This window comes from Myxine glutinosa, chromosome 13, assembly GCF_964187855.1.
Source record: "Myxine glutinosa chromosome 13, kmMyxGlut1.1, whole genome shotgun sequence".
Classification (NCBI taxonomy): domain Eukaryota; kingdom Metazoa; phylum Chordata; class Myxini; order Myxiniformes; family Myxinidae; genus Myxine; species Myxine glutinosa.
The window spans coordinates 579,001-595,009 of record NC_136273.1 but is presented as its reverse complement, the minus strand read 5'-3'; the positions used below and the strand labels follow the sequence as shown (position 1 = coordinate 595,009).

General features: G+C 46.3%; 1 protein-coding gene across 1 annotated transcript in view; it reads left to right on the top strand.

Moving 5' to 3' along the window:
- The window catches only part of LOC137439183 (uncharacterized), a 320,724-nt gene extending 305,274 nt beyond the window's left edge, over positions 1-15,450 (top strand). The window contains exon 23 of the mRNA XM_078767715.1: positions 9,090-15,450. Coding sequence (XP_078623841.1) covers positions 9,090-9,282 — 193 coding nt within the window. The 3' untranslated portion in view covers positions 9,283-15,450. The remainder of the gene's footprint in view (positions 1-9,089) is intronic.
- Positions 15,451-16,009: the final 559 nt, after the last annotated feature.

Genomic DNA, 16,009 nt, shown 5'->3' with positions numbered 1-16,009 from the left:
ACAAATCAACAAACATCCCTACTGTCTTCCCCGTTCCTCCCATAAACCAAATTCGTCTTCTCTCCCTCCTAACCAATCAAATTTGCCATTTTCAACTCTCATCAAAATTTGCCATTTTCAACTCAACATCAAAATTTGCCATTACCAATTCATCATCAGTCCCTCCTAGGGAGGGAGAGATGGAATCACCCCAATGTCTCATCCACGTCGTGATGCGTCTCACAAATCCACAGCAATCTCATTTCCTGCTACAAACCAAGAAAACACAGGTGTGGAGTCATCATCATCACCTCAGGCAAGTGGCTGCGTATGGTGCGACAGGTTCATCAATCCTAACTATCTCCTAAATGACTTTAACAACTTTACACTACCCGGGGTCTTTCTCCGGCCAAACCATTGGCCCTCTTACACTATGGGTTCTAAAAACCAATTCCCATTGGCCAACCTGTGGTGCTTTTCAATTTGGGGTCTCACTCCCCCGATTCATCTCCCGGTGCCCTCGCACAATTTCTGGGCTGTGGCGTGTACCTCTCCCAGTGGGTCTACCCACCTGCACACCTCCACCACTGCAGTTGCCTCCGAGCTTACCTGCTCCTCACCCTAACCTAACTACCTGGGGAAGGCCCTCTGGCTCTCTCCCCACTCCGTGCCCTCTCTGGCACTGGGCTGCCCGATCCACACCCGGGATCCTCAGGCACCCACTCACAACTACCGGCTCCCAGAGCCCACCTGCGGCCTCACCTGGCCGACATCCTCACAGTGGTGGAGTGCCCAACCAACTACACACACTAACAGGCTACACGCCCAGCCATTCCCACAACACTAATGCACCCATCCACAATACCATTCTGCAACCGCACCACAAATGCCAATATCCAACCACAATTTACCTGCACCCTCTACCTAACACTTACACTACCCGCCCCGGGTACTCGTGAAAGGGGTCCACTCTTCCCCCATCCACACCTTCGCACCATGCACACCACTCCGTACCACTCACTCCAACTCTCTCCACACACCTGTACCTGCACACCTGTGCTCTCACACCTGGTGCCACCTGCACCCTTCTCTCCCCAAGCGCATTCGCGCTGATCCACACACTCACTACTCATACACTGCTCCACACACCTGTCCAGTTGCACACCTGTGCAATCACACCTGTTCAATTCTCACAAACATGGCATCATCTCAGCTAACTACTCCCTTCTGAAACTTGCGCTTCCCAGTCGTCCCTTTAAACTATTGCGCTCCCTCGTCATTATCATCCACACTAATCTACCTGCGTCCCTACTACAGGTATCAGTCACTAACTAAACTTAACGTTACCTACTGTCATCTTCTAGGGCCCTATCAATATAACCTAACCCACCCGGGCTAGTTTTCACTGCCATACACCCCATAAACTATTGCGCATTTGCCCCCTATGGGAAGGATGGTGGATTTGCCATCCCACCACATCGGGGGTCTCTCACTACCAATTTTGCACATCAAATTTCAACAAATCAAAAATTTGGCCAATCACTGCCCATCATCTGCCAATCACTACTGCCAATCCTTTGCCAATCATCAAATTTTGTTTTTCTCTAATTTTGGGTCCAAAACACTAACCTCATCACCCAGTCGACTCACTAATACCTCTCGGTGCGCCAATCCCTGTCCAAAGCCCGGCTTCGTAAAGCCAAGCAATGGATGCTGGTTGTTTTGTGCCAGCGGCTGGACACGTCCGGTACTCGGTGCAGGGACGGGGGTTTACCCGTGCCGAGATCCCACACATCACCTCGGCGTGGAGCCATCCAATGTCCCGATCTCGACCTGCCGGCATGCCTCAACAAAACGTGGTCGCCATAACGACCCTTCCTATCCAGCCGCCCGCTCCGCCTAGTGGAGCACAGACGCGGCCGTTCAAAGCGAGGCCCAGCACGCACCGAGGGCCCGATTCGGCTATAAGTCGTTCTAAACTCTATCCCGTCTAACGTCGATGCTTCACCTGGACGCTTACACCCCGCAGCCCGTTCCTTGCTCACACATCCAGCCGTGCCCATGCTCCTCGTACCTTTCCTTACACACCCAGGTACACTCATTCCACTCACAGCCTTGGTCACACACTTTTTCCTCACACACCCCAGAGTCGGACTTTCTTGCACACCTCCTTTTTCGCACACCAGACCTGTCGCACACTTCACCAACGGCCTTTCACGAACACCCGGATCCAAACCAATCCCCAAGCTTCTTAAATCCCCTGGCGCATCATACGCACGACCATATTGGTCACCACTTACACCGGGTCCTCTTCCTCTTCGCTTCTCCTCCATCACCTGCGAATCCCTCATCCGGTTAATGAGCACATCATCACGATCCAAACACAGACTTTGGACCAATTCTTTTATCTCCTCTTTTATTTCTTTCTTATCCCCTCTCCGTCGCTTCTTAATTTCGCTCATCCCTTCTTCCACTTCTTCTAATTTGTGCTTCACCTCTTTTATTCCCCGGTACGTCTCCTCAAGCTCGTCCTCCAAGGCTACCTTGACCGTTTCCAGGTGCGTCCTCACCTGCCGGTCCTTCGTCTCCATTACCTCTACCACCTCGTCCAACCTCGCTGTCAGTCCCTCTCGTACCATCTGACATTCCCTCTTCGTCGCTATCAAGTCGTCTTTTAGTTCTTTCTGTGTCACTTTTAACCCTCCTAATACCGCAGTGTTCCTTTGAACCTGCTCCGTTAGTTCTTTTTGTCCCTCCGTCAGCTGTTCCACCTCCTGCGTCAGGACCTCTATGCCCCCTTGTAACTTTACAGTCCCCTTTCTCACCTCCTTCTCCATGTGCTCCTTACAGTGCCTCACCTCCTCGCGCACTCCTCCGACCTCCTCACTCATCACTTGCATCTCCTGCCCAGATGCCACCCTCATCTGCTCCATCTCCTCCCTATCGGCCCTCATTCCGTTTATTGTTGCTTCGATTTGCTCACTCTGAGCCTCCATTTTATTACTCAACCGCTCACTATTAGCCCTCATTCCCATCATTATTCTGCTTACCATTTCTTCCTTATTCTTGTCCATAAGGGCCTTCATTTGCATAAAAAACAAGTTCAAATCCATCGGGGGCGCTGCCACGGTCGCTGGCGCGGTGATCAGCGAGGCGCCATTTTGCGCGCCCGCTTCTTCGTGCGTGACGGCGCTATTTTGCGAACCTGCCGCCCTCACTGCTTCGCTCTCCTCCTGTCCCTCATTTTGGTCCTGGATCGACCCTACCTCTCTCTCCTCTACCGGACCCCAGCTGTCTTGATCCGCCATAGCGCGACTTTCAAAATTCGGTTTTTTATTTATTTTCGTAAAACAAATTCAAATTTCGGCCGTTATAATTTCGCGCGGGAAACGCGCTCCGAATCGATTCTAACTGTTACAAATTTGGGCCTAATAAATTTAGTCCCGGGTTCGAATTCCACTCCTCGACACCAATTGTTACAGACGTGGCTTGGATGTTATTCACCGAGCGGTTTTGGGATGACCACGTCTGCACAAGATTATACTCGATATTATACCCGAAGCCGAACGTTGACTAGTCGCGCGATGCTAGGTCAATGAAGGAACAGACACACGGCTGGGATTAAAATGACGACACCAGGGATACGGTTCTCAAGACCTCCGGAGGAGATTATATTCGTGCGGAAGGTCAGATTACAGGGACGAGAGGTACAACATAGAAAGACAAGCACTTAGACACAATCTTATATTATTCCCAACAGACGACAGATAAACGGGACAAAGCTGACTCACACGGGGATTGATGGAAAGGACAGGCGGGTAGCGATGGCTCCAGGTGCACCTGGGCTCAAAGGTCAGAATCGACTCGGTCCGGTCCAGAGATGCGGGGAGGTCGCAGCGCTCGGATGGCGTCTTGTCTGCTCAAGCTGGGGGCGCATCTGACGTCACATCCGGCGCGGGGCCGCGTATATCCGGCGGGGAGTCACACGCCCTCGGCTCGTTAGCTCCGCCTCGTGGAATCGGCACGTTGCTTCTCATTGGGTGCGTGCGGGGGGGTTACCGGCTCCGCCCTTGACGAGGAGCTGACAAGGAGCCCCTTTGTGGTAACCCCGTGGAGCGCATGGTCTGGAGCGCGTTGTCTGGAGCGCATTGTCGATGGCGGCTAACCGAGCCGGTGGGAGGACGCACACTCCCCCCCGCGCAGCGCCGTGCCCCTCTGTTGTTGTAGACGGGGAAGAAGATGGGAGGAGGTATGGGAAAGGTCCTAAACTCACTACTGATGCCATATAATCACATTCGGGTGCAACGAAGAGTCAGAATTAATGGAAACGAGTCCTTAACTGACATAGATTAAGAATAACTAGGAAGATGTCCGAAAGTGGTCTACGTGTGGTGCGGTGGACCTGGGCACGACATTTAATGGGGGAATAAGGGGAAGGTCGGCTCTACTGAGTGTTATTTACATGCAATGGGACTAGGGAATGGGGGATTTGGGGAAAGTTGGGGAGTATTGGAGAAATAGGGGAATATTTACAAGCGGATATGGAGGCCAAATTCCATATTCGCAACAATATATATATATATATATATATATATATATATATATATATATATATATATATATATATATATATATATATGTGTGTGTGTGTGTCTGCATGTGTATGTGTGTATGTATATGTGTGTGTATATGTATGTATGTGTGTGTATATATATATGTGTGTGTGTGTGTGTGTGTGTGTGTGTGTGTGTGTGTGTGTGTGTGTGTGTGTGTGTGTGTGTGTGTGTGTGTGTGTGCGCGCGCGCATATGTATGTATGTATTTGTGTGTATATATATGTGTGTGTGTGTGTGTACATGTGTGTGTGTGTGTGTGTGTGTGTTGGCCGTTTTTTGGCCTTCAACTGATTTTGGCCGTTTACTTGGCTAACTTGCACTTATTTTAGTCGGATTAAAATATGTCTTGTTTTTTTTCTTTCTTCTTTTTTTATGTTGAACACTTTAGTCATGGACTAAAGACTCGTCATAGAGGCCATGCCCAAATAAAAGAGCTGCATTGATGGAAAAGTGAAGAAAGAGAGAATAGTCTAAGAGTTTTTGAGAAAGTAAACAAATCGGGATTTTTGAAAAGTGGAAGGTCGTAAGTGTTTGGAAATACCTGGGAAGGTAAAGAGTTCCAGAGTTTAGCAGTGGAAGGGAAGAAACAAACATCATAACGGCCCACCCTTGAGGAGCCAATGGCCACACAGTAATCATGAGATATAGTGGCTTGTTGAGTATTCCGTAGTTTTGCTAATGGCAGAGGTACACAAGCAGCAAGTTCTTTGGGCGCTGAAAACAAAGTAATATCTGTAGAAAAGAGAAAGAAAGCCAATTTTGCGGCGTAATTCGAGCGGGTTGAGTTTTGAGGTCAGATTGGGAGAGTTGATTAAGTCGGATTACTTTGGATTCAATTCTGTCCAGCAAGTTTGTGGAGCTATAACCTTCCCCAGATGTGAGAGCAGCACTCTATACAAGGACGAATCAATCCTTTATATAGATAAAGCAACTGTTGAGAGGAGAAGAATCTTCGACATCTGAACAGGATTCCCAGTTTATTCGGGGCAGACTTGCCTCTTAGTGTAATGTGTGGATTCCACGATAAATTTGATGTTAGGGTAATACCTAGTAGGTTTATTGAATCACATGGTGTAATTGTGGAGATTTCAAATGAGATTGGGGAGTTGAGAGGAGTTATAGAGAGAGATGGGAAGAAATTGAGTTTTACAAACATTAAACTTAACCTGATTACATTTGCCCCACTGGGAAATCTTGTCCAAATCCAAATTTAAAGGGGTGGCTGTGATCAAACGAGATGTAATCGAGTGAGGCAAGATGGGGCAGATGGGAAAACATGGAGGAATGTAATGTCGAGTCATCAGCATATGAGTGCATTTGCTTATTTGTAGAAGAAAGAAGGTTATTGATAAAAAGAAGGAAGAGTGTTGGAGACGGGACAGAACACTGAGGGACATCGCTGTTGATAGGGAAGGAGGAAGGTGTTGAACCATCAACAATTACGGAGATAGAGCGGTCGGAGAAAAAGCTCGATATGAAAGAGCAGAGTGAAGGAGGAAAGCAGAAAGAGGGAAGCTGGCATATCAGACCCAATGCCAAACTATGTCAAAGGCTTTTGAGATATCAAGGCCAACAACAAAGATTCCCCAAAGTCTCTCAGAGAAGAGGCCGACACATTCGTAATGTAAGAAAGGAAATCACCGGTAGATCTTGCCTTGTGGAAGCCATATTGATGGTCACATAGAAGATTGTGATTCAAGATGCTTGAGGAAATGTGAATTGAGAAGATGTTCAAAGACTTTGGAAATAGTAGAAGTCAGAGCAATCGGATGGCAGTTGGAAGGGTTTGAACGATCACCTTCTTTAAAATGGGCTGTACTAAGGAATGTTTCCAGAAAAGAGGAAAAGGTTGGGTTTTTAAACAAAAACTATTCAAACGAGGAGGCACGAGAGCAAGTTCTGAAGCACACTCCTTCAAGACACGAGGAGGAATGCCATCTTGTCTGTACACCTTGCTTCTGTCAAGAAATGTATATGTCCTTGTGTAAAAATAGTCGAGGCTCTTGGAAGACATAGTACTTGTACACTGAACGGATCAGGACACAACAGGACAAAAGGGAGAGTTGAGAGAGGGTGGAAACACCAACAGCAGAGTTGAAGGCCAAGACAGGCAGATTTTGACAAACAATGGGGTTTGAGAGGGATGAGGGGTTGGAGAGGATGCATGGGGTGGGCAAGATGGATACAGAAGGAAACTCTGAGGACGGAAAACTGGAAATTTGGAAGGAGGAGGAATTGTAGTGGGATTAACGAGGGTAGAAAAGATCACGGTTTTGAATTGGGGACGATATGAGATGGTAGTGAACAGCTCCCTCCAAGACTGAGGACTGGTTGGGGGGTGGGGGAGGCAGGGGGAAGAATGAGATTGAAGAAAATGTGGAAGTTGGTTCCACAGGTGGGAAAACAAGGAATGAATGAGTGGAGATGAGCAGTATCCCTGTATTTAGGTAGTTTCACCAAAAGTGGGTTGATGGTGGACCGTGTGTGCTCTGCAGAAACATAGGGATAGGGGGGGGGGGGGAGGGGAAGGATGAGGGGAAGGCAGGAGCACACCACAGAAGGAGCAGTGGGTGCAAGGCCAGAAAGGAGACGGTAGAAGACAGAGAGACCACTGACCTGCCTGTGGTGGCAAAGTGATAGGTCCATAGACTCAGCTTAATTGCAGTGGATTCCAGTAATCTTCAAAGTCTTGGTTTCCACGGCGTGAAGCTGAGCAAGATGTGAGGCAGGAGACCAGCTCAGATGGGAGAGCAGTACTCCATCAAGCTGTGGATGTAGGCCTTGTAGGTAGAGAGAAGTTCAGGTGTGCCGAGGAAGGACTTTGTAAGACGGAAGATGCCCAGTCGGCGGCTGGCTTTGGAGGCCAATTTTAAAATGTGGTTTGCCCAAGAAAGATCATGGCTGATCGTGATACCTAGGAGTTTGAATGACTGCATTTCCTCAAGAGGATTGACCAATATGAAAGTAGATTGGGGGTGGGCAAAGGAATTGCCAGACGGCATCCAGAATTTTGAACGGTCCCTTCGGAGAAAGATAGTGAGAGTGACATTTGTCAGGATTGAAAGACATATTCCAGGTGTTTCACCAGATTGTGATTTTGTTTCAAGGTCTGAAGAGGGAAGAGGCTGCATCCTGCCTGTCTGAAGAATGAGGGATGTCACGGTAGAAGGCTGAGTCGTCAGGAAGTAGATATGGAGGATTTTCCAGAGAGTCAGAGAGATCGTTGAAGAAGATCAGGAATAGACGTGGACCCAGAACTCTGCTTTGGAGCACTCCAGCCTTGATAGGGAGAGGAGATGACAGGATTTCCATTGAGAGCGCCACGTTGACTACGTGAGTGGACAGTCTTGAGATGGTCTTTGTCAATTTGAAACACCAGGCCTCATGCCATGTTTTTTACTGTGTCTGAGAGATCACTGTGTAAACACCTTCTCGGAGAGCATTTCCTGCTCCATGTGGTTTGTCTAAAACTATGTTCATGCATGCACACACCTAAAGATGACATCACTTTTATGTCTTTAAAATGTTTGGTCACCATGATTCTTGTAATTAAGTTAAGTCTTTGGATTGGGATTAGCTTTTCCCACCTTAATAGTGGGATCTTTTTTCATTTCAAAAAAGAAAGTGAGGTTTGAGACGAGGGAGCCCCTGGGCCTTCTTTTGAGGACTGGGAGGTGGGGGGGGGGGGGGGGTGTTGGATGTTGAGAGGAGGAAGGTTGGAGTGTAGAATGCATCGGAGACTTGTTCGAAATAAAATAGAATATGATCAATAATTTGTCGTTCACTGTTTGAAAATGCCTTCATTATCCACCTTAACACATTTAAGGCCATTTTAAGTCAAACCGCATCTTTGACTTCACACTGAAGAAAGATTGTAAATCCCTGCTTTACAAGTTACTCGGCCAAACGATGGCGAGTGTATTATTTCTCGTGTTGGTTTTATTATCGACAACGCAGTGGATGCTGACAGGACGGCCAAGAGGTATGCACACGTGCCTCTAAGCCATCTATCCTGGGTTTTAATCCAGGCCCAGCTATAAACTGTCAGCCTGGTGTTTCACCGGCAGGGTGATTCATCATTGTGTCTGCCGTCCCTCGGTCGGACGTTAAAATGGGAGTGCCGTCTGCCAGCATTTGTTGATGGAGGTTAAAGATCCCACGGTGTCCTTCCCGAAGGGTAGGTGAACTCTTGCCGGCACCCTGAACAAATTCCAAATTCCTGCCCTAACGACTGCCGTGCGAGGGATGGCAAACCGCCCCGCATGACCCCAGGCCAGGAACTGCTTCGGCTGAACCAACGCTCTGTATCACAGACTATGGTACAGTACATCGGATCGGACACAGTGAGCACCTCCTTACTGAGGTACACACAACTTTGAAATTTTGAACAGTTCTTGTGAAGAGGACCGCTCTATGTAATCAAATAAAAATGTTAACTTATCTCTCATTTTGATTTTGCATATTCCACATTGACCCTTTCTACGATGCGTTTCAGACTTCCATCGTACTCCGACCTAGGCAAAGATACTGTGCTGGTATCTTCGGCTTCTCCAGAGCCACGTCTTCTCGTTTCCACAGCGACGGCCATCCAAGAAGCTGTTGTTGCCACAGCGACGGCCAAAGCATCCAGCCTGGCACATCTCACCGTGCCTGTGCAGGTGTATGTCACCTCTGAAAGCGGGAAATGACAAATGATACGAACGCATGGTCGGACAACAAAATGGAGCAAACTTTTGCATTCACCTCAACATCTCGCTCTCGTCGCTCCTTCTTCAACTTTTATTTTTCAAGTTTCAATGTAAACAGTCGGTGCATCTTTGTCATGGTTCATAGAAGAACCTCGAGTAAGGTTTACAAAAGAAAGCATTCATTTTTTTGATGAAATTTCTTGCTTTTTCTGATCGTTTTTTATTTTAAATCGGATCTCTCTACGGTTGCGGATTTCTTATACAGAAAATGTAAACCCATTTGCCCTTGTGCATTTTACTGCAGCCTTTTTCACCTACATTGCCATGGTGCATTACCTGTTAAACTTGTAATCATTTGATGGGGAAGGCAACCGCCTCTTTTCCACACCGCCGCTACGAGTTGCATTCAAATATGAAGGTATCCTATCACTCCTCACATAATCTCTGAGGAGCACTTGTCCATCCGTGCCGTGAAGACTAGCAAGGTTTGTAGAGGCCACTGACAAATCACTGATTTGAACTTGTGATCTGGAGGATAATTTGCAAACATGTAGGTTGGCATTCGTTTTTGGATATGACCAAAAGTCACTGGGCACAATGTCCGGTGAATATGGCGCATGCGGAATCGTTTCGACTCGCTGCCATTTGAAGAGTTCCTCCACCCAAGCAACCAGATATGGTGGAAGCAAAACGTTGACTATGCAAGTTCCGGACGTTGCTTCCACATGGCTGACAGAAACGTTTTCTAACACCTCACTGTAACTTACCTTTTGGAACACGATGGGTGAGAATGACACGCAGAGCATCCTAAAAGATGACCACCACCATCTTCTCTGCTGATGCCAACATATAAAATATATTTGGTGAAGGTGAGTCCAAACGCTTCCACGGTGCCGACTGCATTTTGGTTTCTGGGTTGAAGGGATTCCCAGTTTCATCCATGGTCACAATGGTGTTCACAAACGGCCTCGCACTAACTGCATTGCTTATTGGTTGTCATATTCGGAGATTTGGAGAGTTGCGTGGTTTTTTAGTCGCATGCAGCATTCGCAGCACCCAGAATGCCAGAGTTTTTGACATTTTGAGATCGGTGTGCAAAAGTGTATCGATAAAACCATCTGCGAGGCCTGTGACCATTGTGATCTCTTCCACCGTTATTCTGCAATTGCTCATCACCGGTTTTTCCCCACGCGGAATGTTGAGTGAACGGCCCGTTTCTCTCTAAACTTCCAAGACCAACTCAAAACCTTTTTCAAATCCATGGTTCACTCTCCCCATACTCTGCAATCAGCCGGTAATGAATGTCCATTGGAGTTTACACCATCGGATGCCAAAATTGGCTGATAACGTGGTGCTGGTGCAAACTGCAAGAGGCCATTTTCCAGTGTACAGAGCAGTCAATGACGCACCATGTGATTTACAGTGCTACCACGTGACGAAGGGCGTGCGAAATGTCCATCCACGTGTGCATTTGTCGTTCAGTTCAGTTGCACGTTCGTGGATTACGAATTTGGACACCTTCATATTTGAATGCTCTTCGTATTTCCCTTTTTAATTTTTGTTCATCACAAACGGATATTATCATGAGGGTCGGCCCGCGTTCCACCTTGGTGCCGCCCTTTCGCTGTGCAAGGTGCCCACTTGTTGCCATCTGTTTTTCGAACTCCCATGAACGTGTGTGTGTGTGTGCATTTTGAGCTGGGTAACGATGCTTTATGTTTTGTTCTTTTTGTGGGAATGTTTTCATTCTCTCCGCATACTTGTGAATATGGTTATGTGTCAGGACAGCCAATCATGCTACTCGGGACTCGGTTTAATCTCGATCTTGCGTTTCACCGTTCCGTCGTGGCGAGATTTATCTGAATGTGCCACGTCGTCATGGCGATATTACACGATGCCCTTCCTTGTTTAAAGTATATGTGAACGTTGTCATGTGACGGCAATTGGCACTCTTCATGAGTAGGCACGAGTTGGTTTGCATACCGGAATTTTCAGCATCGCTCTCTTTTTGTGAAAGCCTTCTTTTTAGTTGTTCATAACATCCAAAACATTTCCGCAAATTCGGTTTAAGTTTCTTTGGAAATCATTTTGAAACGTCCTGCGTTTTCTTGTTTGCTTGAATCTTTTTTTGTTTGTTTGTTTGTTGTAAAACTCGGTTTTCACCATGTCACGACGCACACTCTTTCCTACCTCAATCCTCTCACTTAAATATTTTCTTATTTTTGTTTATCTCGCACTCTTTCTTTCTGACCCAGGGGCCTTTTCCATGCCCACCACAATTTTCATCACCGACCTCTATTTCTCTCTTGTCCTGTTCTCTGACTTCTGTGAAGTTGTGGCTTCTCGTGGGGAGATATATTGCTGCAAAGGAACACCATACATTTGCCTTCCCAAAGACCACCTGTCATTCACACTCCGGTTTTAGCTCCTCTCGGTGCAAGCTAAATCATCGAGGCTCTTCTTTTACCCTTTTTCCATTCATAGAGACTTCTTGGACCATAAGTCTTCAGATTCTTCTCACCACAGCTGCAGTTGTGGTGCGTGCTCAAAGCTGAAAGGTGATAAATTGCCTTAAATGTTTATTTGTTTTGGAATTTCCTTTGCCAGTAAACAGTAGTTTTATTCTCCTCAGCAGAATGTATGTTTTCTAAAAACATTTGAATATGATTTTTGTGATATAATTGGATTATTCATGGTTTTGAACACATTTGTGTGTGTGTGTGTGTGTGTGTGTACGTATGTGTGTGTACACGTATGTGTGTGTACACGTATGTGTGTGTACGTATGTGTGTGTACACGTATGTGTGTGTACACGTATGTGGTGTGTGTGTTTACACGGTGGTCCAAAATGATGTACAACTTGTTATTTAACTGCAATATGTTTTATTATCGGTCGATTTTATGTCTAATAATGTACAGAGTTCGTTAGTTTTTTGTTTTTTTGAGGGAAGAAATGCTCCAACAAGCAGTACAGAGTGATAGTTGATGAAGTGCTCAATCCAACCACGTCTGGGTGACAGCTGCCACACGGACCCTGAAGTCGTGGATGACTCGGCTGAGAACCGGAGCTGGTATGCGTCTGATGTTATTTTTCAACTCCTGCAGTGTGCGTGCGTTGTTTTCGCAGACGTTAGTTTTGAGGTCCCCGAATAAGTAGTTGTCAGTAGGAGACAGATCCGGGGGGTGTGGAGTTTACGGGTTGTCTGTCCTTTGAGAAATTAGTCGATCACATGGTAAATGTCATCTGCAAATTCCAAAGCACCATTAAATGTATTCAGTGCTGCACAATCTTGTATGCAGTGCTGCACAATCTTTTATGCAGTGCTGCACAATCTTGTATGCAGTGCTGCACAATCTTGTATGCAGTGCTGCACCATTAAATGTATTCAGTGCTGCACAATCTTGTATGCAGTGCTGCACAATCTTGCATGCAGTGCTGCACCATTAAATGTATGCAGTGCTGCACAATCTTGCATGCAATGCTGCACCATTAAATGTATGCAGTGCTGCACAATCTTGTATGCAGTGCTACACAATCTTGCATGCAGTGCTGCACCATTAAATGTATGCAGTGTTGCACTATTAAATGTATGCAGTGCTGCACAATCTTGCATGCAGTGCTGCACCATTAAATGTATGCAGTGTTGCACCATCTTGTATGCAGTGCTGCACAATCTTGCATGCAGTGCTGCACCATTAAATGTATGCAGTGTTGCACCATCTTGCTGGAAGATGACCGATTTCATCGTGTTGTCTTGATTCCTTCTCGGTGCTCGAAGGAATCTTCTCTGCAGCTTGTCCACATGTCTATTTGTTTTGACTGTCACGGTTTATCCGAGTTCGTTGTCAAGGAAGAAAGATCTTATTGTACCGTCACGTCCGATAACACACAAACCATCACTTTTTCTATGCAGAAAATGGTTGTTCCATGCGTCTGTGCGGTTGTTGTTCTGCCCAAGATCGCATGTTCTGCTCGTCCATGTGGCAGATGGAAGTGGGCCTCATCACCAAAGAAGATGTCTAGAAATCCTGGTGCTCCTTGATCCGCTGTACAAAGGCAGTGCGAAATCCGAGCCTCTCCCTCTTTGGTCTGGTGCTGCAGTAACTAACTATCTTCAACTGTTACGGTTTCAGATCGTCATGAAAGATTCTGTTAATGGTCGTTCGAGAAGTTCTCATGAGCTGAGCAAGTCGGCATAATAATTGTTTCAGAAAAACCTGCAAAGCTTCTCTTACAGCCTCGATTCTGTCGGATGTTCTCACAGAAGGTTTTCGACCAGTCCTTTAATTTGGTCTTTCTCACTTTGTGTCTCCAAATGTTTTCAAGAATACATTTGTTGGTTTTGTATTGTGGCATTCTAGCATTGGAATGGACCCCATAAAACTGCCCTTGTGTGGAAACATATGACTTGATCACAAGAAAAGCGAATGGGATGAGTGTCCGCTCGGCACAGATAATTTGTTCGACGTGGTTGAAAATTCTCGGGAAAAACCTTAAACTTTGTTCTTTGTTCGCAAAAAGTTGCACATCGTTATGGATCACCCTGTGTACACACACACACACACACACACACACACACACACACACACACACACACATAAAAAATGTTCTGTTTTGGCAAATAAGCACTGCTCATTGCATTGTATCATTTGCATCAACAAAATGCATTGTATCATTGTTCTTTGAGGTAATCCAATTTTCTTTTTCATTGTGCTGTTCAATGGTAGCCATTATGAGATGGAGCCATATTGGTTGAAAATGGCAATTTTTCTTTCCTGATGCGTTTGTGGTTTAAGCCGTGGGCCCTTTGTGACCCGTTGCTGCGACATCAGACCCTCGCCGCGACATGTTCGCATCGGACCTCGTGGCCCCCTCGAGCGAGGTCGCGCGTCGCCCCGTCGATCGACCCTGCACGGTCGGTCGCCCCATCTTCCCCGTCGGCCCGATGGACCCTCTCGATGCCGGTGCACGGAGAGGTGCTGTGAACAGTCGGGTCTCGTATATCCCCGAACGTGTCGGCATATGCCGAGTATTTTATTCATAACGGATGGTAGAAAAGGAAAGGCATATTTTTTCCTCTTAAACATCTTAAAGATGTGTATTGCCTACATTTGAGGATGCATTGATGCTCTCGGAGTAAAACTAAGTTTTTTTTTGAGACGCTTATTCTTCCAGTGGTTTTGGATCCACTGGCCACTAACGTTTTGGGGCCAGGTATGAACACAGCTCTTATTTCTCTGCTTTTTATTGCTTGAAATAAATTGTAGGCAAAAAACCCGTTTTGCAACGTATCTGGGATGGTGCTTGTGCGTGTCTCCAATACAGCAGGCTTTGAGTGGAAACTGTTCTAGGTCTGTATTAGACATCTGTGGTGATTATATTTTTAAGGACTATTGTTACTCCTGTTGTTGGGATTTGTCTAAAAAATGTTTTTTAAAGTGTGATTAAGATGGAACGCATCTGTTAATACAACAATGCCATCGGTTTGATGGAAATCGTGTGTTTTACTCTGAGCTCTTATGGGTTTTACTGAAACAGGCAAATGATGAACACATGCCATTAGATTCCAGGAATATGGCAACGCGGACAGTTTTTAATTTCTCAGCAGCAGTCGTGCCATTTGATGAAAACTGTACTTGAAAGCCGACTGCAAACCAAATGCCTCTCACGGTCATGCACTGTGCCTCACCAGGAGGTCGTTTTAGTATTTGCTGGCAGGGCACATGAGAAATTAAAATTGGCATTTTATCTCTCTCTTCCCTTCGTCTCTCTCCCACCGACCGACCGGCCCCCATTTTTCACCGTTGTTCCACAACTATCCCTCCCTAACTCGCACTCTCCTTTTTTCCTTTTTTCCACCTTTATTCTTCTCCCCTCCACCGCTCCACCAGCTCTTCCTCCCCTTTCCATCTGAATATTTTGCTCCCTTTCCATATTCCTTTGTACTCCCTCCACCCCATTACCATATCCGGCCCCTATCTTTTTCTTTGTCCTCTCGTTCTATTTATTTCAATCTGGCTCTTGTGTTCTGCCAGTATTGCTTGCAGTGCATGATGCAGACAGCTTGTCGGTCTCACTGAATAATCTCCTGTATTTCCTGTGGAACATGGTATATTGCGGCATGTATTTGCTCACCTATGGTAATAAATGTCACTTAAGACCTGTGACCAGGAGCAGATGTCATTTTCTTCACCTCGGAGCACATAAACTGCGACTCATTCTGATTAATTTTGATCATTATGGAACTTGAACTAACTGCTTCTTGTTTTTCCACCGTTTCTTTGCTTCACCAAACCCTGGTTCTGAGAGTTGTTATGAAAAAAACAAGGGCATTGCCCCCACACTGCTGCAGATTTGTATTTCCATATTATTTGGAAAGTGTGAACCGCCTTTTGACATTAAAGCAGCAACAGTAATTTACTCTCTTCCGTAAAAAAAACAACAACCGAACACGTGATTGTGGTTGATGCGAATAATTTGTGACATCATGGGACAGAGATGAGGTGCAAACCTCTGATGGAGATAACACTGTGACCTAGTCACGTAATGCTGCATTGTGGGGAATGTTTTCACATGGCGATTCAACGTGGAAGTAACGACCTCAATATCAGGTGTGTCCACCTCCGACAGCAATCACTGCATCGAGGTCCAGTCAGTGTGTGTGGTACTCTGGGCAGTTTGACCATGATTGCGTAGATAAGTCATGCTGATGCACGGTCGGTCGCC